Here is a 26258-nt window from a genome sequence, read left to right on the forward strand (position 1 = left end):
CTTGAACACTTTATCTAAAGTTGGCCCCCATTTTTCCCTATTTCAACACTTCATGTGTTTTCCTCACTCCACTTATCATAACTTGCAAATATTTTGTATTTTCCCTTTGGGGGTGGGCATGTCTTCCCCATGAAACTATTAACTCTATGAGGGCAGGGACCAAGACAATTTTATTCACTGTTATATCTCCAATGTATATTATAGTCCTGTGTCTGGCAATCAGCAATATCAACTGTTATTATGATTTGTAGCCATTGAAGCAATACATAACCAGCATCTATTTCTACTGACCAAAAGATAAAATCAAATTCACTAAAACTTTTGACCAACATTTGTGAGACTCGCCTCCAGAATGCCTTTCTCCAAGGTCTCTCTGACTACCCTTCTGGCTCTGATGACTCTTCTGCTCCATATGCACTTGCTTCATAGATGCATGAGAGCCCACATGAGGGGACTAGGGCCATGTTGGAGGGGCAGGAGGAGACTCTGCCTCCCTTCCTTGACAAATATTTTTCTGGAGCCTCACATAGGAAATCTTTCAGAACAACCTAAATCTCCACTGAAAGGTTCATGTAGTTCACTTTGAAATGAAGTTAATATAAATTATATAAAGAATAAGACATGAGGCTAGGTGAGGTGGCTCATGCCTGTAATCCCAGCACTTTGGGAGGCCAAGGTGGGCAGATCACCTGAGTTCAGGAGTTCAAGACCAGCCTGACCAACACGGTGAAACTCCGTTTCCACTAAAAATACAAAAAATTAGCCAAGCATGGTGGCAGGAGCCTGTAATCCCAGCTACTTGGGAGACTGAGGCAGGAGAATTGCTTGAACCTGGGAGGCAGAGGTTGCAGCGAGCCGAAATTGAACCATTGCACTCCAGCCTGGGCCATAAGAGCAAACCTCCGTCTCAAAAAAAAAAAAAAAAAAAAAAGAATAAAACATGAAGAGCCAACTGAGTCTCATGCCAAATCTACTTCCCCAGGAAGTGGGGGAGCAGGATCTGGGCAATGAACAAGCTCCCCAGGTGATTCGTACCATCAGGCAAGATTGGAAGACTGGTGTCGTGCTTAAGAGCATGGGCTTTGCTGGGTTCCGTTGTCCTTTTACTTGGAGCCCTAGGAAGTCCCTTCTCTTCCTCTCAGCTCCATGCTACCTCCCTCTGCCCGGGGCCACAGTGGTAGAAGGGCGGACTTGGGCCTGTTGGCATAGCCACTTTTCCTCAACTACTCTGTGCAAGGTAAGATCGTCCCCTACCCCCTTTCCCAAAGGCATATTTTTCTTTGCTCTCTTGCTTGCTTTCTGAGCCTTCTGCATCCCCCTTCCTTTATTTTAGGATAGTACCCTTGCCCCAGATAGACAGTGAACTCATTTGTGGTAAAATAATCTCACCAGTGGCTAATTTTCACTGTTGTACACTTCATTTAACTTGGAATTGTTTTTGATAATTTTATGATACTGTGAGAGCAAAGAGATAATACTGCATCTGCCACTTGCTGCTGTGACTTAAGGCAAGTCCTTTCACCTTTTTGAGATCCAGTTTCCTCATCTATAAAATGGGGATATTCATTCATTCAATCACTATTTGCTGAATAGTGGTTGAGTAAAGCACCTAGGACATATTCATATACACCTCACAAGGTCATGGTGGGGACTGAGCAAGATGGAGTATGTGGTATGTGGCTCATAGTCAACACCCAATACATGTTGTTGTTGCTGTTAGTTTTAGTCTATGAACAATTTTAAGCATCAAGTTATCAGTAATTCTGAGACTCACAATAAATAAATGTAGAAACTATTAACAAGTACTCAAGAAACACCACAATCCGTGCCTTTCATAAGTTAGGAGGCCAGCAGAGCTCATTTCCTTGGGCAGGGACTTATGTGATGTCTGCCTTGGCCATGCTAAGGCTTTTGAACCAGCTCTAAATGAATCTCTTCATGGAGGCATGGCCAATTAATCACCAGGGTTGGTTTTTGTTTTGCTTGTTTGTCTCTCACACAAGGGCATCAAACAGAATAATTTTTACTACATTGGAATAATTTTTACTGCATTACTACATTTTCTTACCGTTTCCTTGTTAAATGCTCTTTTATTGTTTCCAGCATTCACTCATTCATTTATTCAACAGATTTGTATATTTCTGTGCCAGGTGCTAGGGATACAGTGGTATACCTCTCAAAGTCTCTGTCCTCATGGGGTTGACATTCTAGTGGGGTCTATAGATTGCCCTCACCCCTACTTCACACCAGACTGTCAAATGCCTGAGATCAGGGGTTGTGGTAGTGGCTTTTCCTTTGGATCCTCTCTATTTTTATATTTTATGGAGATGGGGATCTTGCTATGTTGCCCAGGCTGGTCTCTAACTCCTGGACTCAAGTGTTCCTCCCGCCTTGGCCTCACAAAGTGCTGGGATTACATGTGTGAGGCACCACATCCGGCTTGAGTCCTCTCTTAAACACAGCACACAGAGCACAGCTTGGGGCACATAGGATGCCCTCCAAAAAAGACTTCTTGATGGTTTAATGTATGCCAATGCTCAGAATAATGTGCCAGCCATTATTCTGAGCATTGGTATACATTATTTCATTTACTCCTCACACTTCACCCTATGAGGTGGGCACTGTTTTATGCTTATTTGACAAATGAAGCAACTGAGGCATGAAGCGGTTAAGACATGTGACCAGGTTCCTGAAGCAAGTAAATAATAAAGCTGACATTTGAACCCTGAACCCGGGTCATGAAGATCCTCATGTCATTCCACCCAGATTGTCCTCTTTTGTAAGTTTCTACTGACACCACTTTCAAATCAAGTGTAGAGCTCCGAGTCCTGGCCTCACGCCTCAGTTGACATTTTCCCTGACTGCAGAGTCCTGGGATGGCCCTGTGTACTAGGCTGACAACTGAACATCTGGGACACAGCAAGCAAATCCTCATCCTCATGAATTTCTTAATTTTTCTGAGTCACCTTGGCTACTTCAGTTAAGTCCAGCTCAGGTTAAAAAAAAAATAAAGAAAGAAAGAAAAGAAAAAAGAAACTAAGGGCAGTTACTTCTATAGCAAAATAAAATTTTATAAGATAAGAAGCACATACACTCTTTTTTGAGGCTAAAATGAAACAAATTGTATCTATGAAAACACTGAGTGGTAGAAATAAGGCTCCCGTCCATTACTGAAGACTCTGGGTTTTACACTATCAGTGTCTCCAGTAGTAGACAGAAGCCTTATTCCTCAAGTTCGTTCTCAGGATACAGACACACACCATCAAAGGCTGGACCAGATACCTACTTTCATTTGGAAGGCTGGTACTGGCAGATCCACGAGATACATACAGTTTCTTATCTAGGAAAGAAGAAAAAAACATTATTGGAACTGAAATTTCTAGGACTAGGTTAGAAAGTGCCCAGTAGCATCCCAGGGGCCTCACATTGCCTGGCCCTAAGTTTATGAATATCTGGCATATTCTCTCTTATCAGATGCTACAAAAACAGAGAAGCTTCTGTTTTTAAGGTCCACCATCTTCCAAGGCAGTGTTCCTGATTAGGGGTCACTGACTTCCTCAACAGATCCTGGACTGCCAGTCACCAATTAATACAACTGATGTCAACATGAGTAGAGCATGAAGACTTTGGTGATAACCATTTGTTTGTGAACGTGTCTTGAGACTTCAGGAATAGGACAACGCCTGCATTATAGTTTCACCATGATGTGCCTGACTTACAGTAGATGCTCACTAAATATTTGCTGAATTGGATTTGAACTGTAAAGAGTTGCTATGTTTGGAAGGTGATGATTTCAGCCATCTGTGTTCTAACCAACTGTTGAAACAGGGCTCTGCTGTGTGTATGCACAGCATATACACAAGCACAGTTGGCCTAATTTTCCCTGTGAATCCAGTAGGAAAGGACTTTTGAAAAAGAGTAGAGGGGTAGGAAATTTCACAGGTTTCCCAAGCATGACACTTCTATGATTTACTCCTTAAGTACATTCCTAATCAAATTCTGGAAATGACAGAGTGGTATTTTAATGGGAAATTTGTTTGCCACATTAGAATAGAACACAGTGCCTGACTTAGGTAGGCTATGCTGAACAGGCCCTTTGTTTACTATATGCTTAGTTCAGTGTAAAGACAGCTTCTAGTAATTTCTTTCAGGCATGGAACACTAGAGCCACACTATGTATGGACAAGGAAGCTGCAAAACAAAATTTGTCCAGAGTACAGAATGACAGAGGTTGCAGACTTGGTTCCACAAAACTATAAAATATATATATTTATAAGTGTTTCATATGAAAGGCAAATCTTGCAACAGAGTAGGTTGATTTTTTGGTGGAAGTATAATTAATGCCAATTCTTCCCGTTCTTTTACAAAGAAGGGAGCCTTGTTTTCTGATGGATATTTTGCATCTGGTAGGCGCTAATTAAATATTTGCTGGGTGAATGAGTGAATGAAGAAGTGAGTGAGCCTTAAGGGTGTTTTTAGTTCAGGGGAGGGGTGGTGGTCAGGGAGTAGGAACTCAAGGGATACCAAGCAGGAGGATCCCAGAGTGCAGGAGCAAGCCGAGGACAGCCAGGCACTGTTAGGTCTCCAAGCAGCAATGAGGCTGCCTCTATAGTCACTTTGAATTTTAATGTGTGCAGCAGATAGTTGGTATAGATTGCCCTTGTTGTTTGCCTGGAGCCTGACATCACTGCAAGTTGCCAACCTGTTTGGAGGCTACAGTTTGAGTCTGTAGGTACGTCACAGAGCTCTGTTTTGCAAATGGCTTATTTAATTGCTCCCAACGAGGTAAACATAGGACCCTACAATATTAGACAGCAGCCCATCATTTTTCTAAGGTAAGGCCAAGTTGACAGGCTAGGGTGAGTACTTTGGGCCAAGTCCATCTGGCTAGCTATCTATGTAACCCTTTAGCTATTAAACTGTGAATGTCAATGAAGCCTAGTGAAGATATACGGAACATTTAAGCAGAACATTCCATCCCTCAGCAGCCCTATGTCCAGAGTGGCAGCAATTAGTCTTGGCACCTCATCTCATGCCAACTCACTCTCAACCACAACCAATCAGGGGCACCCCTCCAAGTATCTGTAGGCATTTCCTTACAGTGAACTGAGCCGGGAGGCAGGTTGAAGAGCAACCCTGTGCTTCCAGCTATCTGGCCAGGGTTGCCATTCTCCCTGGCGGCAGGTTCCTGAGGACGGGCTAGGCATCTGTCTTGCTGGAGGAGACTTAGGAGAGGCTCACGTTTCCCATCAGGCTGGGGCTCTGGAACCAGGTGCCGAGCAGGGAAGGCATGAGAGTAGCCAGGCTCTAAGGAGCTGGTGCCAGCCAGGGAGGAGAAATGCCACAGCTCCCCAGGCCGAACAGAGGCCCTCCTAGCCAGGGATGGTGAGAACTGATTCACAGCCATGGGAGTAGGCACATGCAAGTTGCAGTTGGCGGCACGGTTTGTGACAGGTACTTCTGGCTGTGGCTTTGTCCATGGAGAAGAGTAACGCCACTGATTTGGAGACATGCTATCATCTGAGAAGGAAAGATTTAGAAGACATGTTAGGTGTTTATTGTTTTCAAAATGGATATAGATTTTTTAAATACATACTCTATTTATTTTTAACTTGAAGGAAATAAGAAAAGTTAAAATAAAATCATCCTAATGATAATATCCAGAAACAGCCATTGTCCTCCATAAGTGTACTGTTTCTAGGACTGGTTTCTATTCATGTATGCATTGTTTTCTCAACATATATTGTTATTCAAGCCATTTTTGTTTCATTAAAATATCATGAAAAGCCTCCTATAGAGATGAATAGGCCAGGCACTGTGGCTCATGCCTGTAATCTCAGCTCTTTGGGAGGCCGAGGTGGGCGGATCACTTGAAGCCAGGAGTTCGAGACCAGCCTGGCCAATATGGTGAAACCACAGCTCTACTAAAAATACAAAACTTAGCTGGGTGTGGTAGTGCACACCTGTAGTCCCAGCTACTTGGGAGACTAAGGCAGGAGAGTTGCTTGTGCCCAGGAGGCAGATGTTGCAGTGAGGCGAGATTGCACCACTGTACTCCAGTCTGGGCAACAGAGTGAGACTCAGTAAGAAAGAAAAAAAGAAAAAGAAAGAAGAAAAAGAAAGAAAGAAAGAAAGAAAGAGAGAGAGAGAGAAAGGGGGAGAGAGAGAGAGAGAGAGAGAGAGAGAGAGAGAGAGAGAGAGAGAGAAAGAAAGCCAGCAAGGAAGGAAGGAAGGAAGGAAGGAAGGAAGGAAGGAAAGAAGGGAAAGAAGGGAAAGAAAGAAAAGAAAGGAAGAGACAGAGAGAAGGAAGGAAGGAAGGAAGGAAGGAAGGAAAGAAAGAAAGAGAGAGAGAGAGAGAAAGAAAGAAAGAAAGAAAGAAAGAAAGAAAGAAAGAAAGAAAGAAAGAAGGAAAGAAAGAAAGAGAAAGAAGGGAGGGAGGGAAAGATGGAAGGAAGGAAGGAAGGAAGAGCCAAACACCAGCTTTTTAAAGTGCTGTACAGTAAGTAGTCCATGGTAAAGCCGTAATATAACTAACAAATGTCATATTTGTGCACTGCTTGGTTATTTCCATTGTTTTCTATTATGTTAACAGCATTACAATGAGCATCTTTGTATAGATAACTTTGCTCCCGGATCCAATTCGCTCCTTAAGGATACTTTTCTAGAAGCAAACGTGCTTGATTTGTGTTTGGTTGCTGCTATCATCTAGCTTTATTTTACAGCTGGTGTTTTAAATACACCAAATAGGGGGACTCCACAGAACTGTGCTGGTCACTCACACAACTCTAGGAGTTAAAACCACATTTTCCATAGTAATATGAGGCACCGGGATGTTAAGAGACTGAGCCAAGATAGCAAAAACAGATTAGCCAAGTAGGGAAGTGAGCTGGAATGATAAGTAATGGGGAGGGAAGTAGTTCCTTGGACTCCATTTTGCAAAAGCAGAATTCTGAGGGTCAAGAGGTGACTTAGTTTCTTCTTGCAAAGTTCATGTGGATTGGTTAAGAGGGATGGAGTTTCCTTTGGTTCCATACACACTATTCTTATTGTGCCTATGATAGCCACCGAATCTGAGATCTCAAATGTCCAGGATAGCTCAGGACAAGGATGAATGTTTTCCCCATTCTCAACACCCACTCAGGCAAGAAGGGAGGAGGGAAAGAGCTCTTCCAGACAGTTCTTAAACCCTGGAGCCTATCATCTATCCAAGATAATGGAGAGAGGGTGGGTGTGGAGACAAAGGAAGATTGGCCGGCTGGAGAGGCTGTCTGGGACACTGGTCCGGTTTCCCATACAAACCTCTCCTAGCTCTCTTGAATGTTTGGTTTGACTGGATTGTGTACAAGATAAAAAATTCTGAGAGGCCTGCGCAGTGTTACTGCAGTGCCATCACTCAGTGTAACACAAAGGATAGGAACAGAAGTCCAAGTCCTCACGGCACAGACATTCTCCCCAACATCTCACACCATTCACAGTGAGTGATGGGGGATGGTTGGCCCTTCTTATGAAACCAAAGGCAAGACAATATATTAAGATTTGTTTTGGTGAGGGTGAATGCTACTTCTGAAAATTGATATCTCCAGGCCAGAAGCAATTCAGTGCACAAAGAGTGTGATTAAGCTAATTTGGTGTAATCACAGTCTGTGTTTCATATTGAATGAGAGTACTGCATGTCCTAAGCACAAATTAGAAACAAAGCGTAGCCCCTGACAACTAGGTAGTTTCCATCTGAACAGGCCTTACAGATCTCATACATATGACTTAGGGGCTGAATGCTTGAAATGTGGAAAGCAGAGACCCAGAATGTTTTGAATATTTCCCTTAACTGCTTCCTTTCTAGAATTCTCTGAAATGTTAAGGGAAGTGGGTTGGTGTGCCACAGTCCAAAGTCCTATATGGCCACTGGGTGCCCCAGAGCACAGTTTGGATGGGAGCTTGTGGGCACGCACCAGGTGTCTTAACCCCAAGTTCACAGGGACCCATCAGAGAGCCTTGGGTGGCCTGGGGAAACCCATCATTCCAGATTAGGCTTGGAAGTCAGTGGCCCATGGAGTGGAGACCCTGGATTTGGGTGGGCCTCTCTTTCTCGGGCCTCTTGGGCCAACTGCTCCAGCAGCCACTCCCACCTACCCTGTGGATGGGTAAAGTCCTCTTAAACTACAAACCTGCACTGACTCAAGGCTGCTGCTGCTACTAGAAGTGACCCTGGTGACATTTTTTTAATCCAAGTGACCCCTATTAGTTACCTCTAGAAGTGAGAGAGGGAGCCCCAGGGCAGAATTTGCTGCCTTCTCAAACCCCTGACCACATCAATGAGTGGAGAGCAGGCGAGCAACACCCTGACGCAGGGATACATGGGGCAGGCTAGGATTTTTCTTTCAGCAGGAATACAAATGGCTTCCACTCCACTTACTTCAACCCTGGGCATCTAGACCCTACCTCTTAGTCCCATTCATCCCTCTAGAATTCCTGATGCTGTTGATCCTGAGACAAGGCCTGTCCAGAGAGAGCTGGTCTCCATTTCCTACACTGCCCTTTTTGGGTGAAACTGGCGGGCCATTCCCCCTGCCTTCCAAGCATACCCAGAGGCACCACACATTTCCACCCATATACACTTTTGGAATCTCCAGAACACTCTAGAAAACATCTTTAGGCATTTATGAGTTTGCCTCCATTCCAGAGTACCTTCCCTCCACTTTATCCTTGCATGGAGGCCCTGGCTTCCTATTCCAGATTAGTTTTTCAACATACAAACTTAAATGTCACCCTTTCAGAAAGGCCTTCCCTTAACCTCCAATCTAAAGTTTGTGACCCTGTTACTTTCTGTGACTGCACCCTATTTATTTCCTTCATGGCAGTAATATAGTAATTTATTTATTTCTTAATTCTTACATTCATTCATTCACTATTGGTCTTCTTTATCATTCAGTAAGCTTGGCGAGAGCTGAGATCATTTCTCTTTTGTTCACCATTATGTCCCCAAGAACTTGCACAGTGCCTAGCACATAGTGGCCCTGAAAAAGTATTATTCTAATGAGTGCACACGCATGTTTACACACAAACACACATATATATGCACAATTGCAAACATGTACACACTCCTAAACACGAACATGCGCGCACACACACACACACACACACCCCACACACACCCTTCCCCACTGAACCTTTCTAAATCAAAGAGAGCAGGATGAAAGTGGTTAAAAGCACAGACTTTGAAGTCAGAGAGGCTTGGAATCCAATCCCAGATCTGCCACTTCCTAGCTGTGTGACACTGAGCAAGTCCCTTCCCACTTCTGAGACTATTATGAGATTGAATGAGACAATCCATGTAAAAGGTTTAGCACAGTGTCTGGTACACATTTGGCACTCAATAAGTGGTAGCTGTTGCTGCTGTTATTATTAATCATTTCAGTTTAGAAACCCACTCTGGATTTCTTTACTGGTTTGCAACACTCAGCATAATCAACATGAGAAAAAGCAAGACTGTCATTATTGTGTGAGGCCTGAGAATCCTCCCTGCCAACAGTCACCTAGTGCTGGAGAAGGGAGGGGCAGAAAGGACTGAGCCAAGGGGCCCATAACAGCAGCAGAGGCAGCAGCAGCACTGCAGGGCCAATTTGGAGGCCGGAGCAGATACTGGTTATAAAAGAGGGATTTCAGAAGTCTTTGCTCAGTCTGTGGCCATTCCCAGGGAATAACACATCAGAGATGGGCAGGAACAATTTGTAAATATAGAATAGTTTTTGCTTATTGAGTACTCACTGTGGGCCAGGCACTTTACTCAGCAGTCTGCATACATGATCTCATGTGATCGCCACAGCAACCCAGATGAGAAAATCGAGACCCAGAATGGTTAAAGTGACTTGTCTAAGGCCACACAGCTAGCAAATGGTAGAGGTGTCTGATTCCAAACCTCATGCTCCTACCAACTATGCCTCCCCAATATTGCAAAGAATGCAATGAGCTGGGTGCTTTCACATGTTCCTTGGGTTGGAGGTCTGGCAGATTGGCATAACACTTCTAGGAAGAAATTTGTCGGTATATATCAAAACCCTAAAATTTTTGTATACTCTTTGACCCAAGCATTCCACTTGTAGCAATTTATTTTAAGGATATAGTCAATGATGCATGTAAAAATGAACCTACAAGGATGTTCAAAGTGATTTGTATAATATAGCGAGAGATTAGCAACAACCTAAATATTCAAAAATTTTAATAAATTTGGTACATCTATAAAATTATACTCTTGAACCATTAAAATGATGTTGTAGTAGAACTTTTAATGGCATGGAGAAGTGGATATGACATTGTTGAATTTTCTTAAAAAGCAGGTTACAACCCATTATGTGCAAAATGATGTCATGTTGTAAAAATTAGTACATGTACATGGATGCACATGTGGTTTTTGTTTCCTGAATGCTTATCTGTGTTTTCTAAATTTCCAAAAAGGAGTATATTTTGTATATTTTATGTTTGTAAATAGTAAAAATTATGTTTTAAGCAAAAACTTAAACCGCTTGACCCATGAAGCACCCAAAAAACAAGTCACAGCTATGAATGACTAATCCATGATTGCCTGATTTCCTTCCATCTATCCTTTCTTCTCTCCTTCCTTCTCTTCTCCCTCTTTCTGCATCTTTTAATGCAAATTCTGTGGGTTTTTTTTTTTTTTTTTTGACAGGGTCTCACTGTCTCCCAGGCTGGAGTGTACTGACAAGATCATAGCTCAGTGCAGCCTCAGTTTCCCCAGGCTCAAGCGATCCTCCTGCCTCGGCCTCAGCCTCTTGAGTAGCTGGAAATACAGGTGTGAGCCACCACACCTACACAATTTTTAAATCTTTTTGTAGAGACGGGGTCTCTCTATGTTGCCCAGGCTGGTTTTGAATGCCTGGCCCTCCCAAAGTGCTGGGATTACAGGGGTGAGCCACCACGCGTGGGCTACAAATCTCATTTTATGATGAAGTTGAAACCAAGAGTCCTCTGAACACACGCACATTTCGCACTATGAAAGTCCAACCTTTGACCTGCATGATCTGTACACATTGACTTTCTCTCTCTGCTCTCTTTGCTGGTGGCACTTGCACTTCATTCATTCACCCCCAGGTACAAAAAACATATTGTTTGCATTAACTGAGGTCAAAATAACACCGGAGGTGGAAGGACAGCTTCGAGGAGATTGTCCTGTTCCAGGGCACCAGGGGGGCCTCTCAGTTCCTCCCCCTCTTTCAGAGCTGCCTCCCTGGGGTACCTAGTTTTTGGATGAATATCCAGGTTCCTTTTCCCAACTGAAAATAGAGATCAAATACAGAATATGAGCTAGTATTTGAAATGTTGAGTGGCTAAGATCTGAAATCAATTCCATCTGCCGTCAAATACTATAGACTCCCCATATTAGCTGTGAGATCTTGGGCAAGTCACTTGACTGAGCCTCAGTTTCCTCATCAGGAAAATGGACATAAAGTTAACCGGTAGAGTTGGTGTGAAGATTCAATGAGATAATCCACGTGACAGACCCTAGCAACAGACAGTGTTCAAAAAGTGTTAGCCATTATACACATTATTAGCGATAGTCCTTATAGGTATTAAATCCTCTTGCTGGGGCATTGTCAGAGTGTACAAAGGCAAGAAAATGGGGTAGTTAAGAGACTGGCTCTGGAGATCGATGGACTTGGGTTTCAATCTTTATCACTCACTGGCTGTGTGACCCATCTCTAGGCACTTACCTTCTCTGGGCTGCAGTTTCCTGCTCTGTAAAATAAGGATAATAATATCCATTGCAAAATGGATTTGTGAAGCACAACCAGCATGCAGAAAAATGCACAAATGGAAGTGTGCAGCTGGGGGAATTTTCATAAACTGGGTAATGAGCACCCAGCTAGAGTAACAGAACCTGACTACTACCCCAGAAGCACACCGTACCCCCTTTCAGTCACAACACCCCCGAAAGGTAACCATATCCTGTGTTCTAACACCATAGGTTCAATTTGCTTGTCTTTGAACTTTATAAATCACAGTGGATTTTGTGGACTGAAGTAAAATGCCCCAATTTTAGTGTGGTGTCTGGTATTTGCTGGGAGCTCCATATATGTTTGTGCAGATAGATTCCTTTTCCTTACGGGAATGGAAGACAGGAAACTGTCAATATTCACAAGGGCCATAAACAACTAGCATGACTATTTCTCACATAGATATTTAAACTTTTTTTTTAAAGCCAGCATTTCTTCCCTACCCTCACTGATTATAGCAGATGGGAGGGGAGAGAGAAGGAGGCTGGATCCTTTGAGACTGGCTATAAAAGACCCCTGAGTGCCCACGTATATACCCTCTCACCTTCTCTCAGCAGCCCCGGAGCAATGTTGCCAGGCCTGAGGCTGGCCTCAGGACTGGGGCTGGGGCCAGGACAGGAAGAACACAGGGTAGCATACGTACCAGGACCATGCCCCCTACAAACTATATTACTGAAGCTTCTCTAGTTACTGATTCTAAAATTCCCAATGTCCTTTTAATAGGGAGATAATTCAAAGATACCTTCAACTTGTGTTTTCTTTTCTGAAGTACAGCCAGTAAAAATTATACATAAGTAAATAAAAACATAACATTGATTGGGGAAGAGAAGCCAGGAAATTTGACGGCATTTCCTAGCCACACGGGTCTCTGTGTTTGGGCTTTGCACATTTGGCTCAACAGACAGCCCTTAGAATGTGGGCGAGTTGGCCATGGGAGCCCATGAATGGGAGCCTGTTCTCCTTGGAATGGCCTAGCTGGACTGGACAGTCTGGTGCTGGCCTGTAGGGGTTGAGAGGATACTCACAGTCAGTAATGAAAGGCCACTTGAAAGATTTCCCACCATTTTCAAAGCCATATGTATGTCATATAACACCTCCAGTGAGAACCTCTGTGGGACTGGAAGCCTTTCATGGGGCCCTCCCCTGAGGCAGCAGAGCTTATGAGAAACTTGACTCCTGGTGGTGATAAGAGAGGCTTTGAGGGAGGCAGTTTTTCCTTCATTTGCTCAATCAGTGGACAAATATTTGCCTAGCCAGCACCACACTCTGTGAGGGAGACAACATCTCCACAGTCAAGGGATTTGTGGGGTTCTTATAGGGAAAATGTAACAACCAAGAAGGAAGATGGAGAAGCAAGCCACCTCTCTATCTGGCCTGTGAAGGCTGGCTAAGGCAAGAAACAGGGCCATGCCCAACTTCCCTTAGCGGGCAGGGGCTTCACAGAAGGATACAAGGTGAAGTCAGAAGGCACAGGAAACTCTACGGCAGCCATGCAACAGAACCCCCTGAAAACCTGGAGGCTTATGGGAGAGGCCTGCTGCTCTGTGAACCTGGTGCTTTGAACACAGGTCCTCATATCTATCTTAGTTGTTCAAAAACTCAACTCAAGCCTTGGACTACATTACACTTACTATGTGCCACTTGACATACACATAGTGATATGTCTGGAGATCACACTGTTAGTAAGTGATGGAGCTGGCTTGGGCCCACGCTAAGTGGTTCTAAAGCTGTATACCACACCATAGCCCCTCTCTACGGTGACTCCCATCTGTAGGATCAACACCTTGTGATCAAAATCATAATTTCATTCATTCAAGCCGTATGTATTGAGCACCTCCATGTGTCAGGCATTGTACTAGGTACTTAGAAAGCAGCAGTTAACAGATTGACTCCCTACTGCCACGGAGCTCAGAGGGTAAGGGGAGAGAGGAGTCAAGAAAAGAAATACAACATATAATGTGTATTTATATATATTTCTTCTTAGCATTTGTCAAATGACAATGCTGGGTTGCAGATATGCATTTGGAATTGATCAAATGACAAATGCTAAGAAGAAAAATGAAGCAGGGTAAGAAGACAGACATGAGAGGGTGGGGGCTTTCATTTTTTAAATAGATTGCTCAGACAAGGATTGTTTGAAGTGGTGACATCCAGGTGGAGACTTGAATGGAGAAAGGTGAAGCCATGCAGGTATCTGGGGAAAGAGCATTCCAGGGATAGGAGAGACCATGTGCAAAGGACAGGCCTGAGGCAGGATTGTCGTTGGCATAGTTTATGAATACCAAGGAGCCTCAACTGGAGCGGGTGAGGCAGAAAGCGGTAAGACATGAGATCAGAAAGACAACGGGGGCCCAGATGAGGCAGGGCCCCGTTATAGACTTTGGATATGATTCCAAGTGACATGGGAAACTGTCAGAGGGTTTTGAACAGAAGAGTGCTAGGGTGTGACTTTCATTTTAATGCTACTATTCTGACTGCCCTCCTAAGAATAGACTGAAGGAGAGGAAAGGAAGAAGCAATGAGACCAATTAGGAGGGGACTGCAGCAATTCAGCGGGGGGCGATGACAGCTTCTAGGACCCAGGTGATAGCGGAGGTGAGGGGGCGCAGTCAGATCTTGGATATTTTGAAGATAGAACTTACACAATTTCCAAAAGGATTGGATGTGGGGTGTGAGACAGAGAGGTGTTAAGCATGACTTCAAAGAATTGGAAGGATGGAGTTCCCATTTATTGAGATGGGAAGACTGTGGGCAGAGCAGGTTGAGGGGGAAATTAAGAGTTTATTCAGTTTGGGAGCTATTTTGTTTGAGTTTCCTATTAGACATGTTAAGTGAAGATCAAGTAGGCAGTTAGAGAGGCAGGTCTGAAATCCATTCTGGGTTGCAGATATGCATTTGGAATTGATCAACATATCGATGGCATTTAAGACCAAGAGAGTAAGTGTAGATAGAGAAAGGAGTTGTCTGGGACCTGAGTACTGGGGCCCTGAAATGTTTAGAAGTTGGAGAGAGAAGGACATATAGCAAAGGAGACTGAGAAGTAATAGTAACCAGGGAGGCAGGAAGAAAACCAAGAAAGCATAATGTTATGGGCTGACTGTAAGCAAAGTAGGTATTTTCAGGAGGAGAGAGCAATCTTCTGCAGCAAATGTTGTGATAGGTCAAATCAGATGAGGACAGATAGGGACCACTGGATTTGGAAAGTGGAGGTCACTGGGTAACCTTGATAAAAGCGATTTCAAGGAGTGATGAGGTTGAAAGCATGAGGGGAATGGAGTCTAGAGAGCATGGGAGGAAAGGACAGAGTACACATAAATACCACTTTTGAGTTTTGCTGGAAAATGAAGCACAGAAATGGTGCAATAGGCCAAGAGCTGGTTTTATCCCAGCTTGGGTTTTACCAGGCAAGTAGAATAGAGGAAGTGAGACCATGGCTTGGTGGTGCTTACAAGGGAATGATTATAATGAATCCAAGCCAATGTGTTCAGAAATAAATCAGAGTCAAATAGCCAGTCAGTATACTTGCCTGTATATTAACTGCCTGGGATTTTGATACTTTCAAGGAGCCAGTTAGATCTTCTGATTCACACACACCACATTTCTCAGCTCTTACCACATGTCAATCCCCCAAATGAGTCAAGACTATGGTCATTCTTGCTCCTGCTGTGATTATTCAGCACACTCTTAGACATCACCTCCTCACTCCCCACCCACCCCCTCCTGCCCATTTTAACAGCAAGGTCCACATCATTTCCTTTAGTATCTGCTGCTACCTCCTGCCCTTCCACATGTTTATTTAACCCACAAGATTCTGTGAGAAAACCGCATTGATTGACTGCAAAAGTAATTTCTAAGAGAGAAGTAAATTCTGCAAAGATGAATACACCAGGTACACATCAACTCCCTCTCCAGTCCCAAAAAGCAAAGCCAGAATGATGGCATCTGGAAACAGGGGAGCTCTTTGCCTACAGGCAGAGGCCCCACTTGTCCACTTTACACAAAGGCCCTCACTTGGAGGTACATATGTCTTCCACTGGGAGCAAGTCATTCAACATGTGCACTCAGCAACACCAATAAAGAGATCTTGAAATCCACCAGACCCTGATCTATTTGCTCCCCTTACCTCTCAAAAAGGTAAAGGGATCCATTTTGAGTCGCATCCAGCTGGCAAGGGTGACTTCTCCATTAGGCACAGGAGGTACAGTGCCTAGGGCCCATTAATAGTTTTAGGGGCCCACAAAAATGTTTTAAAATTGGAAGAAAAAATGAATATGACAATGATACTGAATATATTTAAAACACGAACCCAGCTTGGATTATATTCATCTTTATACCAATGCAGTCATAAAATGTAACTTTTAATGTTTTTGAGGAGGAAGGAGGTCCATGAAGACAGAAGTGTCCAGGGCCCATGAAAGTCATACTACAGCCCCTGCTAGTGTGATGTTTAAGGCTTCCTTCAAAACTGGATATTTTGATGTGCACATTTTGACTTAGCTCTCTTGAAGTAACTGCTTTGAGATGTACGACTGTTTATTTCTTAACAATTACCAGGCCCTGTGAAGGGTGGGAAAGGAATGTGGCAAGACTATTCATCTGCTTCCCTCTGGCCCCTGCCCTTGCTCACCAAACCATCCACTATTAGTTGAGAAGAGGCTGGGAGCACCTACATGGGACATGTGTTTTCTTTTCATGGATGCTTTGGTGTTACTGCTGCATCAGGCCATAGTAATAATAATAGTGATAATAATACTAGCTGGGTGTGGTGGTTCACACCTGTAATACCAGCACTTTGGAAGGCTGAAGTGGGAGGATCGCTCGAGGTCAGGAATCTAAGACCTGCCTGGGCAACATAGCGAGATCCTGTCTCTACAAAAAAAAATTTTAAAAATTAGCTGGGTGTGGTGGCGCATACCTGTAATTCTAGCTACTTGCGAGGCTAAGGCGGGAAAATTTCATGAGCCCAGGCATTCATGGCTGCAGTGAGTTGTGATCGCACCACCACATTCCAGCCTGGGCAACAGAGTGAGAACCTATCTCTAAAAAACAGAACAAGAAGAAAAATACTGATAATGATAACAGTAAATAGCTGTGGAGCTTCATTGTGTGCTGAGCAGTAAACCCAGCATTTAACATGACTGAGGAAATAATAAAATAGGTGAACTAATTTGATTAAACAGCACTCATTTTTACATTAAACTTCGGTTTTTGTTTTTTTTTTTTCCAGTAGCTTTAATTTTTTTTTTCTTTTGAAATAGGGTCTTGCTTTGTCACTCAGGCTGGAGTACAGTCATGCAATCATGGCCCACTGCAGCCTCAACCTCCCAGGCTCAAGTGATCCTCCTGCATCACACTTCTTAGTAGCTGGAGATACAGGTATGAGCCACCACATCTGAATAATTTCTTTAAATTTTTTTGTAGAGACAGGGTCTCACTATATTGGCCAGGTTGGTCTCAAACTCCTGACCTCAAGTGATCCTCCTGCCTTGGCCTCCCAAAGTGCTGGAATTACAAGTGTGAACCATCACGCCCAGCTAGCTTTGATTTCAAAACTTTTCAAAACCACCTGTCTACAACTGGGAACACTCCATTTATAGAAATAAATTATATAAAATGCAAATATTATCAACATTTAAAAACTATCGTAACATACATCTGTTCTAATGGCTTATTCGGCAAGATTCTAATCTATGTTTTAGTATTTTATGGAAATTTCAAGGTTCTTTGTACCTAGATAAAGTGCTCACAAATTTGCATATTTGTATGTTCATTTACTCATTCAACAAATCCTTGTTGGTTGTCCCGTATATCACAGTCACTGTTTCTAGATGCTGGAAACACGATATTGAGCAAAATCAGCAATGGTCCTTGCCCTCACAGAACTTTCATTTAATGGAGGAGTATGCAATAGTCAAATAATTATACAAGTGTAAAAACTGCAACTGTGACAAGTGCTTAAAGAATGGCAGGAGAATCTGTAATAGGATATTTGAATGCTTGGGGGTGTGGGTGGTCAGGGAAAGCTACCCTAAAGAAGTGATCTTAGGATGAATGTGGGTTAATTAGGAGAAGGGAAGGAAGAGTTTTGCAGAAAAGGAACAGTTTGTGCAAAGGCCAGAAAGAAATCAAAGCAAACATGAAGGACAGAAGGAAACCAGTTTCTGGAGGACAGTGCTGGGGAGGTGAGGTTGGAGCAGTAGATGGCAGCCCCATTTTGACGTTAAACTTCTAGGAAGGGGTGTGGCTTCTCACTAGTCAGAGCAACTTGCCTTTAGCAAACATATATGTGTTCAAGTGTGTCAAGTACATCAAAGAACTGGTGTGTCCGTGGCAGCCTTGATAGGGAATCCCAACTTCCTCCCTCCCGACATGCTCACCGTTCTTCAGCATCACACCTTCACTCTGACTCGAGGGGGTCAGTTCCTGGGGGCTCTTGATATTGCTCAGAGCTCTGGAGAAGTGCTCATCCACTACACTGCTGATGTCCCCTTGGAAGTAGGTGAAAAGGACACACCGGGAATTCCATTCTGTCTTTATAGGCTTCTGCTTGCCTTTGGGCATCCGGTTGTCAGTCTTCTTCATTTCTTCCATTGTGAGTGAGTGACACAGGTGATAGCTGTGGACCAAAGGCAAAATGTCACTGGCACTATTTTACCAAGTGGCTTGGCTGTGGTTTGGGTGAGCAGTATCCTTGGGGGCAAGCGATTTGCTCCCACCAGGTACACATGCTCACTGGGGCCTCAGGGAGCCACATGGCTTCTAAAGGTCAATGACAATGCTGTTGAGAAGCCTTTTCTAATCAGTCTTCAAGGGGCAACACAACAAATCTCCATGAAGTGCTGAGAAGGAGCCTTCTCTTACAAATGAGAATGATCAGACAACCTGACTAAAGAGAGCATCAGGAAATGGGGAAGTGGGAGGACACTGAGGCCAAATAGCAGAGTAACTTGCCTCCTGGGGAAGCGCCTTTCTCCTAAACGAATGAGCCAAGGTTGGCCCAGAACTGCCTGTAGGCATGGGCTCCCATGGAAAGCTTGGCCAGGCAATCCAGTGGGTGCTTGACAATTTCAATAGTAGGCATTGCTTTCCATCTTGACCACTTGCACACAAAGTAAACACATCAAATTCTCCTACTCCCCTGATGCCTTAATCTATGTAAGCCTGTGTCCTGCACCTACCCGCATCCCATCTTAGAAACTAGCAATTACAAACAATACCATCTATAAGGCCTCCAACAGATACATTCTGAACAAAATGCAGAGGTACAAAAAAAACATTTTTACACCAATGTTGTCACCATTGGTGGAAACCTCCTGAAAGGTTGTAAGGTTGTCAGCTCTGTTCCCCAGCACATCTTTTGTATCTAGCACAGGGCATGGAATAGAGTAGATGCTCAATAGCTGTATATTGAACTGTCCTAAACTTGGGTTCCATCATTGGTATCATCATATCCTACCCTGAGAGTTCCTTGTGGGCAGAGGCTGTCTATTTGCATCCAGGTCAGGTCCTGGCATGCAGTGGGCCTTCAAGACATGCTGTGGCCTTCCTTTACTAGGGAAGTAGCCTGTCAGGATGCTTCTTTACCTTTGACCACCGAATCTGACTTGCCATGTGCTCTGGCTAAAGATGGATTTGATCTATTCATTCCTGTAAAATTAATAAAAATGACTAGAGTTTAATAGACTGTCTCTTTCTCTCTCTAGTTTATGAGACTTTGAGAACAAAATTTCATATTCATTTCTTTATTCCTAGCACCTAGCATAATGCAGGTGTTAAGTAACCAGTGTTTCCCCTGGTTGACAGTCATGCTAAGCATAACCAGGTACTAGCTCAAAAACGAATCCATTGCACCCTTACTTTCCAAAAACATGCAAACAAACGCTTTGAAAAACTGGTAGATTCTTATAAAGTTAAACATATTCTTATCATGTGACCCAGCAATCTCACTTCTAGGTACGCATAGCCAAGAGAAATAAAAACTATGTCCACACAAAGACATGTACATGAATGTTCACAGCAGCTTTCTTCATAGTAACCAAAAATGGAAAATACCCACATGTTTATCACCAGGAGAATATATAAACTAACTGTGACATATTTATACAATGGAATGTTACTCAGCAAAAGAACAAACAAACTACCAATCTACACAACAGCATGTATGAATCTCAAAAACACGTTGAGTGAAAGAATCCAGACACTAAAGGCCACATATTGTACAATTTCACATACATGAAATAAGCACAAATAATCTGCGGTGATGAAATTCAGAACTGTGGTTGCCTGTGGGGTAGAGATTGAGAGATTGACTAGGAAAGGGCATGAGGGAGCCCTCAGGGGTGTTGGAAAGGTTCTGCATCTCGATGAAGGAGATGGTTACTACATGAATGGATAAATTTGTTAAAACTCATCAAATTTTACACGTAAGACATATGCATTTCACTGTAGGCAAATTATTCCTTTATTTAAAAAAAAGTACATGATCTATTCCGATACTTGAAGGGATAGAAATAAAAACCAAAGTGTTATGAATTATAAAGCAATGAGAAGCATGGAGGCAGTACTTTTTTAAAGCTACAGTTTAGAGAACACCTACTCTGTGCCAGAAACTACACATCTATCTTCTCCAATCTTCATAATCCTCAAATTAGGTATTGTTATCCCCATTTTACAGATGAGCAATCTGGGGCTTAAAGAAGGTGAAATAGACTGCCTAGGCTACACAACTAGGGAGTGGCAGAGCTGGGATTTCAACCCAGGTCTTTCTGGCGTTAACGTCTGTCCTACCTTCACCATCCCTTATTGACTATCCATTGGGTCTAATAATACCTTCTCCTCTATGGGCCTCAGTCTTTCCATCTATCTCCTAATCCCTAGGGGGCCTCATGCCAGAACCCTAAACCAGTCATCTGGTTTCCTTCAGATAACGCAGGCAGCAACTCCCAACTCCGTCTGTTCCCTCGGGGCTTCTCCTTGAAGCCTCTGCCTGCTGCTAGAGGGGCCAGTGAGCACCTTTGGAGGATTCACCCTCTCATTCTCAGAATTTCCAGTGGCCACTGCTCAAGGTTCAGGCTTGACACAGCTTGCAATCTCTCCTTGCTAACTCCCCTTGAAGCCACATGGGAAGGAGCTGGTAGGACCCTAAGGACATTAGGGCCCTGAAGCATGTGCTTAATCTCCTTGGGTAGAATCCACAGATGACCCGGGCCAACTGGCTACAGTCAGGAAATATTAGAGATGGAGAAAGTCAGAGCTGGTGTTTCAGCCCCTTCGCCTTGGAGAGCTCAGTCCGTGGGCAATTGGGCATCCTGAATAATAAATTCAGTATTCACTGAATAAGTACTACCTATGTCCTTCTTTTCCTCCCCAACCATACCTCACACAATCAAAAGGAAAGCCATAGGCTACTTCTCTGGATCAACTCACAAGCAACTCCCTGGGCTGCGCTTGGACCACAGTGGAGAGAAACTGTATTTGAGGAATATTAAAATTCTGAGAACTGTCATTGGCATAGTCCTATGAAGAACTGCATCTCACTCTACCTCTGGAGAAACATGAGAAGCTTCATCCTCAAATGAGCCCTCCATAAGAGGTCTCTTCATTCATGAATTAATTGCTGGGGTGTGTCTCGCTTAGGAGAAAGAGATGCTGCAAAGCTGGATTGAAGGGGATGTCAGTGAGGCTAAAGAAAGGGTGGCTGTCTCCCAGAGAAGATGTTCCCATATCAGTGCCTGGCTTATAGCAAAAGCCTCTCGTAGTAGAGAAAACCCCAAGGTCAAGTTTTACCAGTGGTACTGCCAGAACAGCATAATTACTAAACAACAGGCAGTTTGCAACTTTCCCATCTCACAAGATACAAAGACAGAAAGTGCTCCCTCAAATATTGCCCACATTTCTGGAAAAAAAAAGAACGAAAGAAAGAAAGAAAGAAAGAAAGAAAGAAAGAAAGAAAGAAAGAAAGAAAGAAAGAAAGAAAGAAAGAAAGAAAGAAAGAAAGAAAGAAAGAAAGAAAGAAAGAAAGAAAGAGAAAGAAAAAAAAGATATTTGAGCACAGAATCCCAATCAAGCATTTTGGCCAGAACTCTACCATAATCTGCCTGCATGGACGGACTTACCGCACTTCTCCAAAATGGTACCTAGCACTCTGGGGTGGGGTGGGAAGTCAGAGGGGTTGGTTTGCCAAATCAATAACTTGGAACAAAATCCCCAAGGGGACCGGATTATATCTCATTGAGCAAAGTATTTGATGACTACCCCATTTCTTCCCAGTTAAGTTTCTTTCCTCCTCCCCAGAAAAAAATCCCCAGATTTTCTTACCTCTTAATTCTGGACCATCACCTGATTCTATGGCTGGGAAAAGATGGCCAGAGTTGCCTGGCTCACTTCAGAGCAGCTTAGTGCTTGCGGAAGCAGGAGCTGAGGATTTGTACCCCCACCTCCTTGTTACTTTCCGCCCCTCTAGCTGGGACTGTACAAGGCGTTTCCTGCTAGCTATCTATTAAGAATGCAGAAAATGTACTCCAACAAGTCAACCTGGTTGGGCACCTGCAGGAATGAGGAAAATGGTAGCTCTTTTTTTTTTTTTTTTCATTTCTTTCTTTTTGCACTAAAAAAGCATTTTGTGAGATTGTCTCTTAAACTGGGAGGCCAGTTGTTTGTCCAAAACCATACAGAGAGTCAACAACAAATATAACATCAGTTTTGGGGTTTAGATCAAACCGATGTCACATCAGTCTCAGGAACTGAGAGTCAGTTTGGTTTATCTCTAGTTTTTCCCTCTCTCTCCATGGGAAGAAAAGAAGAGCTCAGATCCCTAGGAGTCTGGACTTGTCACAGGCTTCCATTGGCCAAAGAGGGAGAAAGGACTTCTCTCAATCTGCAATACACAAAGCAATTCTGGGTAGGAGGTTTGGAGGAGGGGATCCCAATCCTCATTTAAAAAACCCCTCAATATTACCTAAGTAAGTGGCACCATTATTTAGGCCCCAAATCCTGGAGCCATTCTTTGCTCCTCTCTTTGTCTATTTCATCAATATTAATTCAACAAACATTTATTGAATGCCAACTGTGTGCCAGGCACTATTCTGGGGGTTGTGTTTTATAGTGAACAAAACACACCAAATCCCTGTCCTCATGGAATAAATACATACACATGTTATATGTTCGTGTATATATACACATATGTACATTATGTGTACAATGCCAGATGGTGATAAGTACTATAAAGAGATATTAAGCAGGGTAGAAGAACAGGGAGTAGTAGGCTAGGTGCTAATTTATAGAGGGTGGCCAAAAAAAGGATTTTCTGATAAGGTGACACTTCAGCAGAACCCTGAGGGGGGAAAAAACCACATGGATACCTGCTTTCCTGATACCTGAGGGAACATCAAATTCAAAAGGTGAGATCGTGCTTAATCTGTTCACAGAAAGGCAGGCCAGTGTGACTAGAGGAGAGGGAGTGAGGGGAAAAGAAGATGAGGACCAGGGCACATGGGACCTCATTGGCCACGCTACAGCTTTTGGCTTTTCCTGTAAGTGAGAAGGAAACCCACTGGAGGGGTTGGAGAAACACATCCACAAATCCTGAGAGTTCTATCTTCCAGATGCTTTCCAATCTCTCCTTTCTCACTACCTCTCCAACATTCACTGTAGTCCAAGCCTTCGTCATTTTTCCCCAGGACCACCACCACCACAGCCTCCTAACTGGACTCCTGACTTCCACCTTTACGCCTTTCTAAACCATTCATCCCAAGACAGTCATAGTGACCATTTTAGAACACGGAATGCAGTCACTCCTTGTTTAAAAGATTATAATGAAAAAAGTTGACCTCATGGGGGTAGAGAATAGACACCAAATGCTGGGAAGTTTGTGTGGGTGGGAGCAGGGGGAAGAACAGAGGCTCTAAACTACAGTTAAATAGAAGATATTCTTCTGTATTCAAACAAACCTTCAACTGTTTGATAGCAGAATAGAGTGTCTATAGTTAGCAACAATGTATTATGTATTTCAAAATAGCTAGAAGAGAAGACTTGAAATGTTCCCAACACCTAAATACTCAAGGTGGAGGCTGGGTGCAGTGGTTCCCACCTATAATTCCAGCACTTTGGGAGGCTGAGGTGGGAGGATCGCATGAGCCCAGGAGTTTGAGACAAGCCTGGGCAATACAGCAAAACCTTGTCTCTACAAATAACAAAAAAAATTAGCTGGATGTGGTGGCACACGCCTGTGGTCCCAGCTACTGGCGAGGATTGTTTTGAGTTCAGGTGGTCAAGGCTGCAGTGAGCCTAGATCATGCCACTGCACTCCAGCCTGAGTGACAGAGCAAGATCCTGTCTTAAACACACACACACACACACACACCCAAAACCAAACAAACAAAAATACTCAAGGTGACTGACATCCCAAATATCCTGACTTGATCATTACATAGTCTATACATGTAGCAAAATATCACATATACACCATAAATACATACAAATATTATGTATCAATTAGAAAAAGCTTCTAGTGGCTTCTCTTCCCACAGCATGACCTACAAGGCCCTCCCTGACCCGTCCCTGCCTCCATCTCTGTTCTTATCTCTTACCACTCTCCCCTTCACTCCACTCCCCTTCCCTGACTTCCTGGCTCCTCCTTGAACAGGCCAAACACCCTCTAGTCTTTACCCTCACTATTTGCTCTTCCCAGAATGCCCGCCCCCCAGGCATCCCTGTGATGAGTTCTCTCACTCCATTCAAATCTCTGCTCAGTCATGTCTTCCTTCTTTAATTATCCTTTCTTTTAAAACTTTTACTTTAGGTACATGTGCAGGTTTGTTATATAGGTAAACTGTGTGTCATGGGGGTTTGGTGTACAGATTATTTCACCACTCAGGAAATCAGCAGAGTACCTGATAGGTAGTTTTTCTATCATCTCCCTCCTTCCACCCTCAAGTAGGTCCCGGTGTCTGCTGTCCCCTTCTTTTTTTTTTTTTTTTTTTGTTTTGTTTTGTTTTTTGAGACAGAGTTTGCTCTGTCACCCAGGCTGGAGTGCAGTGGTGTGATCTCGGCTCAATGCAACATCTGCCTCCTGGGTTCAAGTGAGTCCTCTGCCTCAGCCTCCCGAGTAGCTGGGACTACAGGCATGTGCCACCACGCCCAGCTAATTTTTGTATTTTTAGTAGAGACAAGGTTCCACCATATTGGCTAGGCTGGTCTCGAACTCCTGACCTCGTGATCTGCCCAGCTCGGCGTCCCAAAGTGCTAGGATTACAGGCGTGAGCCACCACACCCGGCCTGTTGTCCCTTTCTTTGTGTCCATGTGTACTCAGTGTTTAGCTCCCCTTCTCTATCCTATCCAAAGTAGCAGCCTTTCAAAGTCTCTGGCCTGTTGCTCCATTTTGTGTTTCTTCGCAGCACTTTTCAACTCTTGGTATCATATTGCACATTTATTTGTTTTCAGTTTGTCACCCCTTCCAAAATAATGCCTGGTAAGTAGTGAGGACTCAGTAAATATTTGTCGAATGGACACATGAGAAGTGGCAGGGGGAGAAAAATTATTCCAGTATTCACACAAGTAAATGTACAACTGCAACGGTGAGGACTCAATGCCTGGTAAAAGAAGAGCCTGTGATAAGGATCCCTGACTTCATCAGGGAAGACAGGGTACCCTCTCTGTGGAAGTAATGCTTGAACTCAGATCTGATAAGACGAGGAGTTAGCCAAGCAAAGAGGGGAGGGAGGAGTGTAATGGGAGGGGCGTGGCAAACCTGAGTGACAGGAGCAGAGGAAGCTATGTGATTGGAGTGGAGGCAATGAGAGGGAACCAGTGGGAGAAGAGCTGGGAAGGCAGGCAGGAGCCAGAGCAAGCAGGGCTTTGCAGGCCATGTTGAAGAATTTTGTCTTATTCCTAATAACAATATGAAGCTATTAAAGGCGTTTAAGGATATATGTACTGAGGAGTGTGGGGAAGCGGTGGGAATGGGAATGACATAATCAGATGTGCATTTTGAAAAACACCAGTCTGGCTGCAGTGGAGAGAAAGGATTGAAGGAGTCAGTGAATGTGAGTAGGCTGACAACATTACTGGCCACATGGAAGTGATGAGCCAGCAAACATTACTGATAAAGAATGGGCAAGGAGGTAGGAAGAAAACCAGAGGGATGCTAGAATCCTAAAGCCCAAAGAAGAATGTATTTGAAGATAGAGGAACTGATCACCTGTACCAAGTGCTGCTGAGAAGTAGAACAGTCTACTAAAAATGTCTGTTGGATTTAGCAGCATGGAGGTCATAAGTGATGTTAGTGAGAAGTCTTTGCTGGAGTGTTGAGGCCAAAGGCAGATTCAAGTGGGATGAGAGAAGTGGAGAGGAAGAGCTGATACTGACAATATGGAGAGTACTTTGCAGGAGTTTGGAGGTGGAAGAGTGGAGAGACAGAAGAGAATCTGGGGATGGGATTAGGAGGTGCTAAATGAGGTTTTTGTTTCTTT

The 26258-nt window shown here is 43.6% G+C and overlaps 1 protein-coding gene across 2 annotated transcripts in view; it reads right to left on the reverse strand.

Annotated features, from left to right (window-relative positions):
* Window positions 1-22251, reverse strand: part of VGLL1 (vestigial like family member 1) — a 36689-nt gene extending 14438 nt beyond the window's left edge. Inside the window, exons 1-4 of one of the 2 annotated variants that reach the window (XM_010389104.1) lie at window positions 22107-22188; window positions 18167-18405; window positions 5101-5520; window positions 3287-3340 (exon numbers count right to left, since the gene is read on the reverse strand). In XM_010389104.1, coding sequence (XP_010387406.1) covers window positions 3287-3340; window positions 5101-5520; window positions 18167-18380 — 688 coding nt within the window. In that variant the 5' untranslated portion in view covers window positions 18381-18405; window positions 22107-22188. Of the gene's footprint in view, window positions 1-3286; window positions 3341-5100; window positions 5521-18166; window positions 18406-22106 lie in introns of both variants that reach the window. The other variant, XM_010389105.2, reaches the window with a different exon arrangement.
* Between the last annotated feature and the right edge of the window lie 4007 nt (window positions 22252-26258).

The sequence above is a fragment of the Rhinopithecus roxellana genome, chromosome 7 (assembly GCF_007565055.1).
Source record: "Rhinopithecus roxellana isolate Shanxi Qingling chromosome 7, ASM756505v1, whole genome shotgun sequence".
In the NCBI taxonomy this organism is placed as follows: Eukaryota; Metazoa; Chordata; class Mammalia; order Primates; family Cercopithecidae; genus Rhinopithecus; species Rhinopithecus roxellana.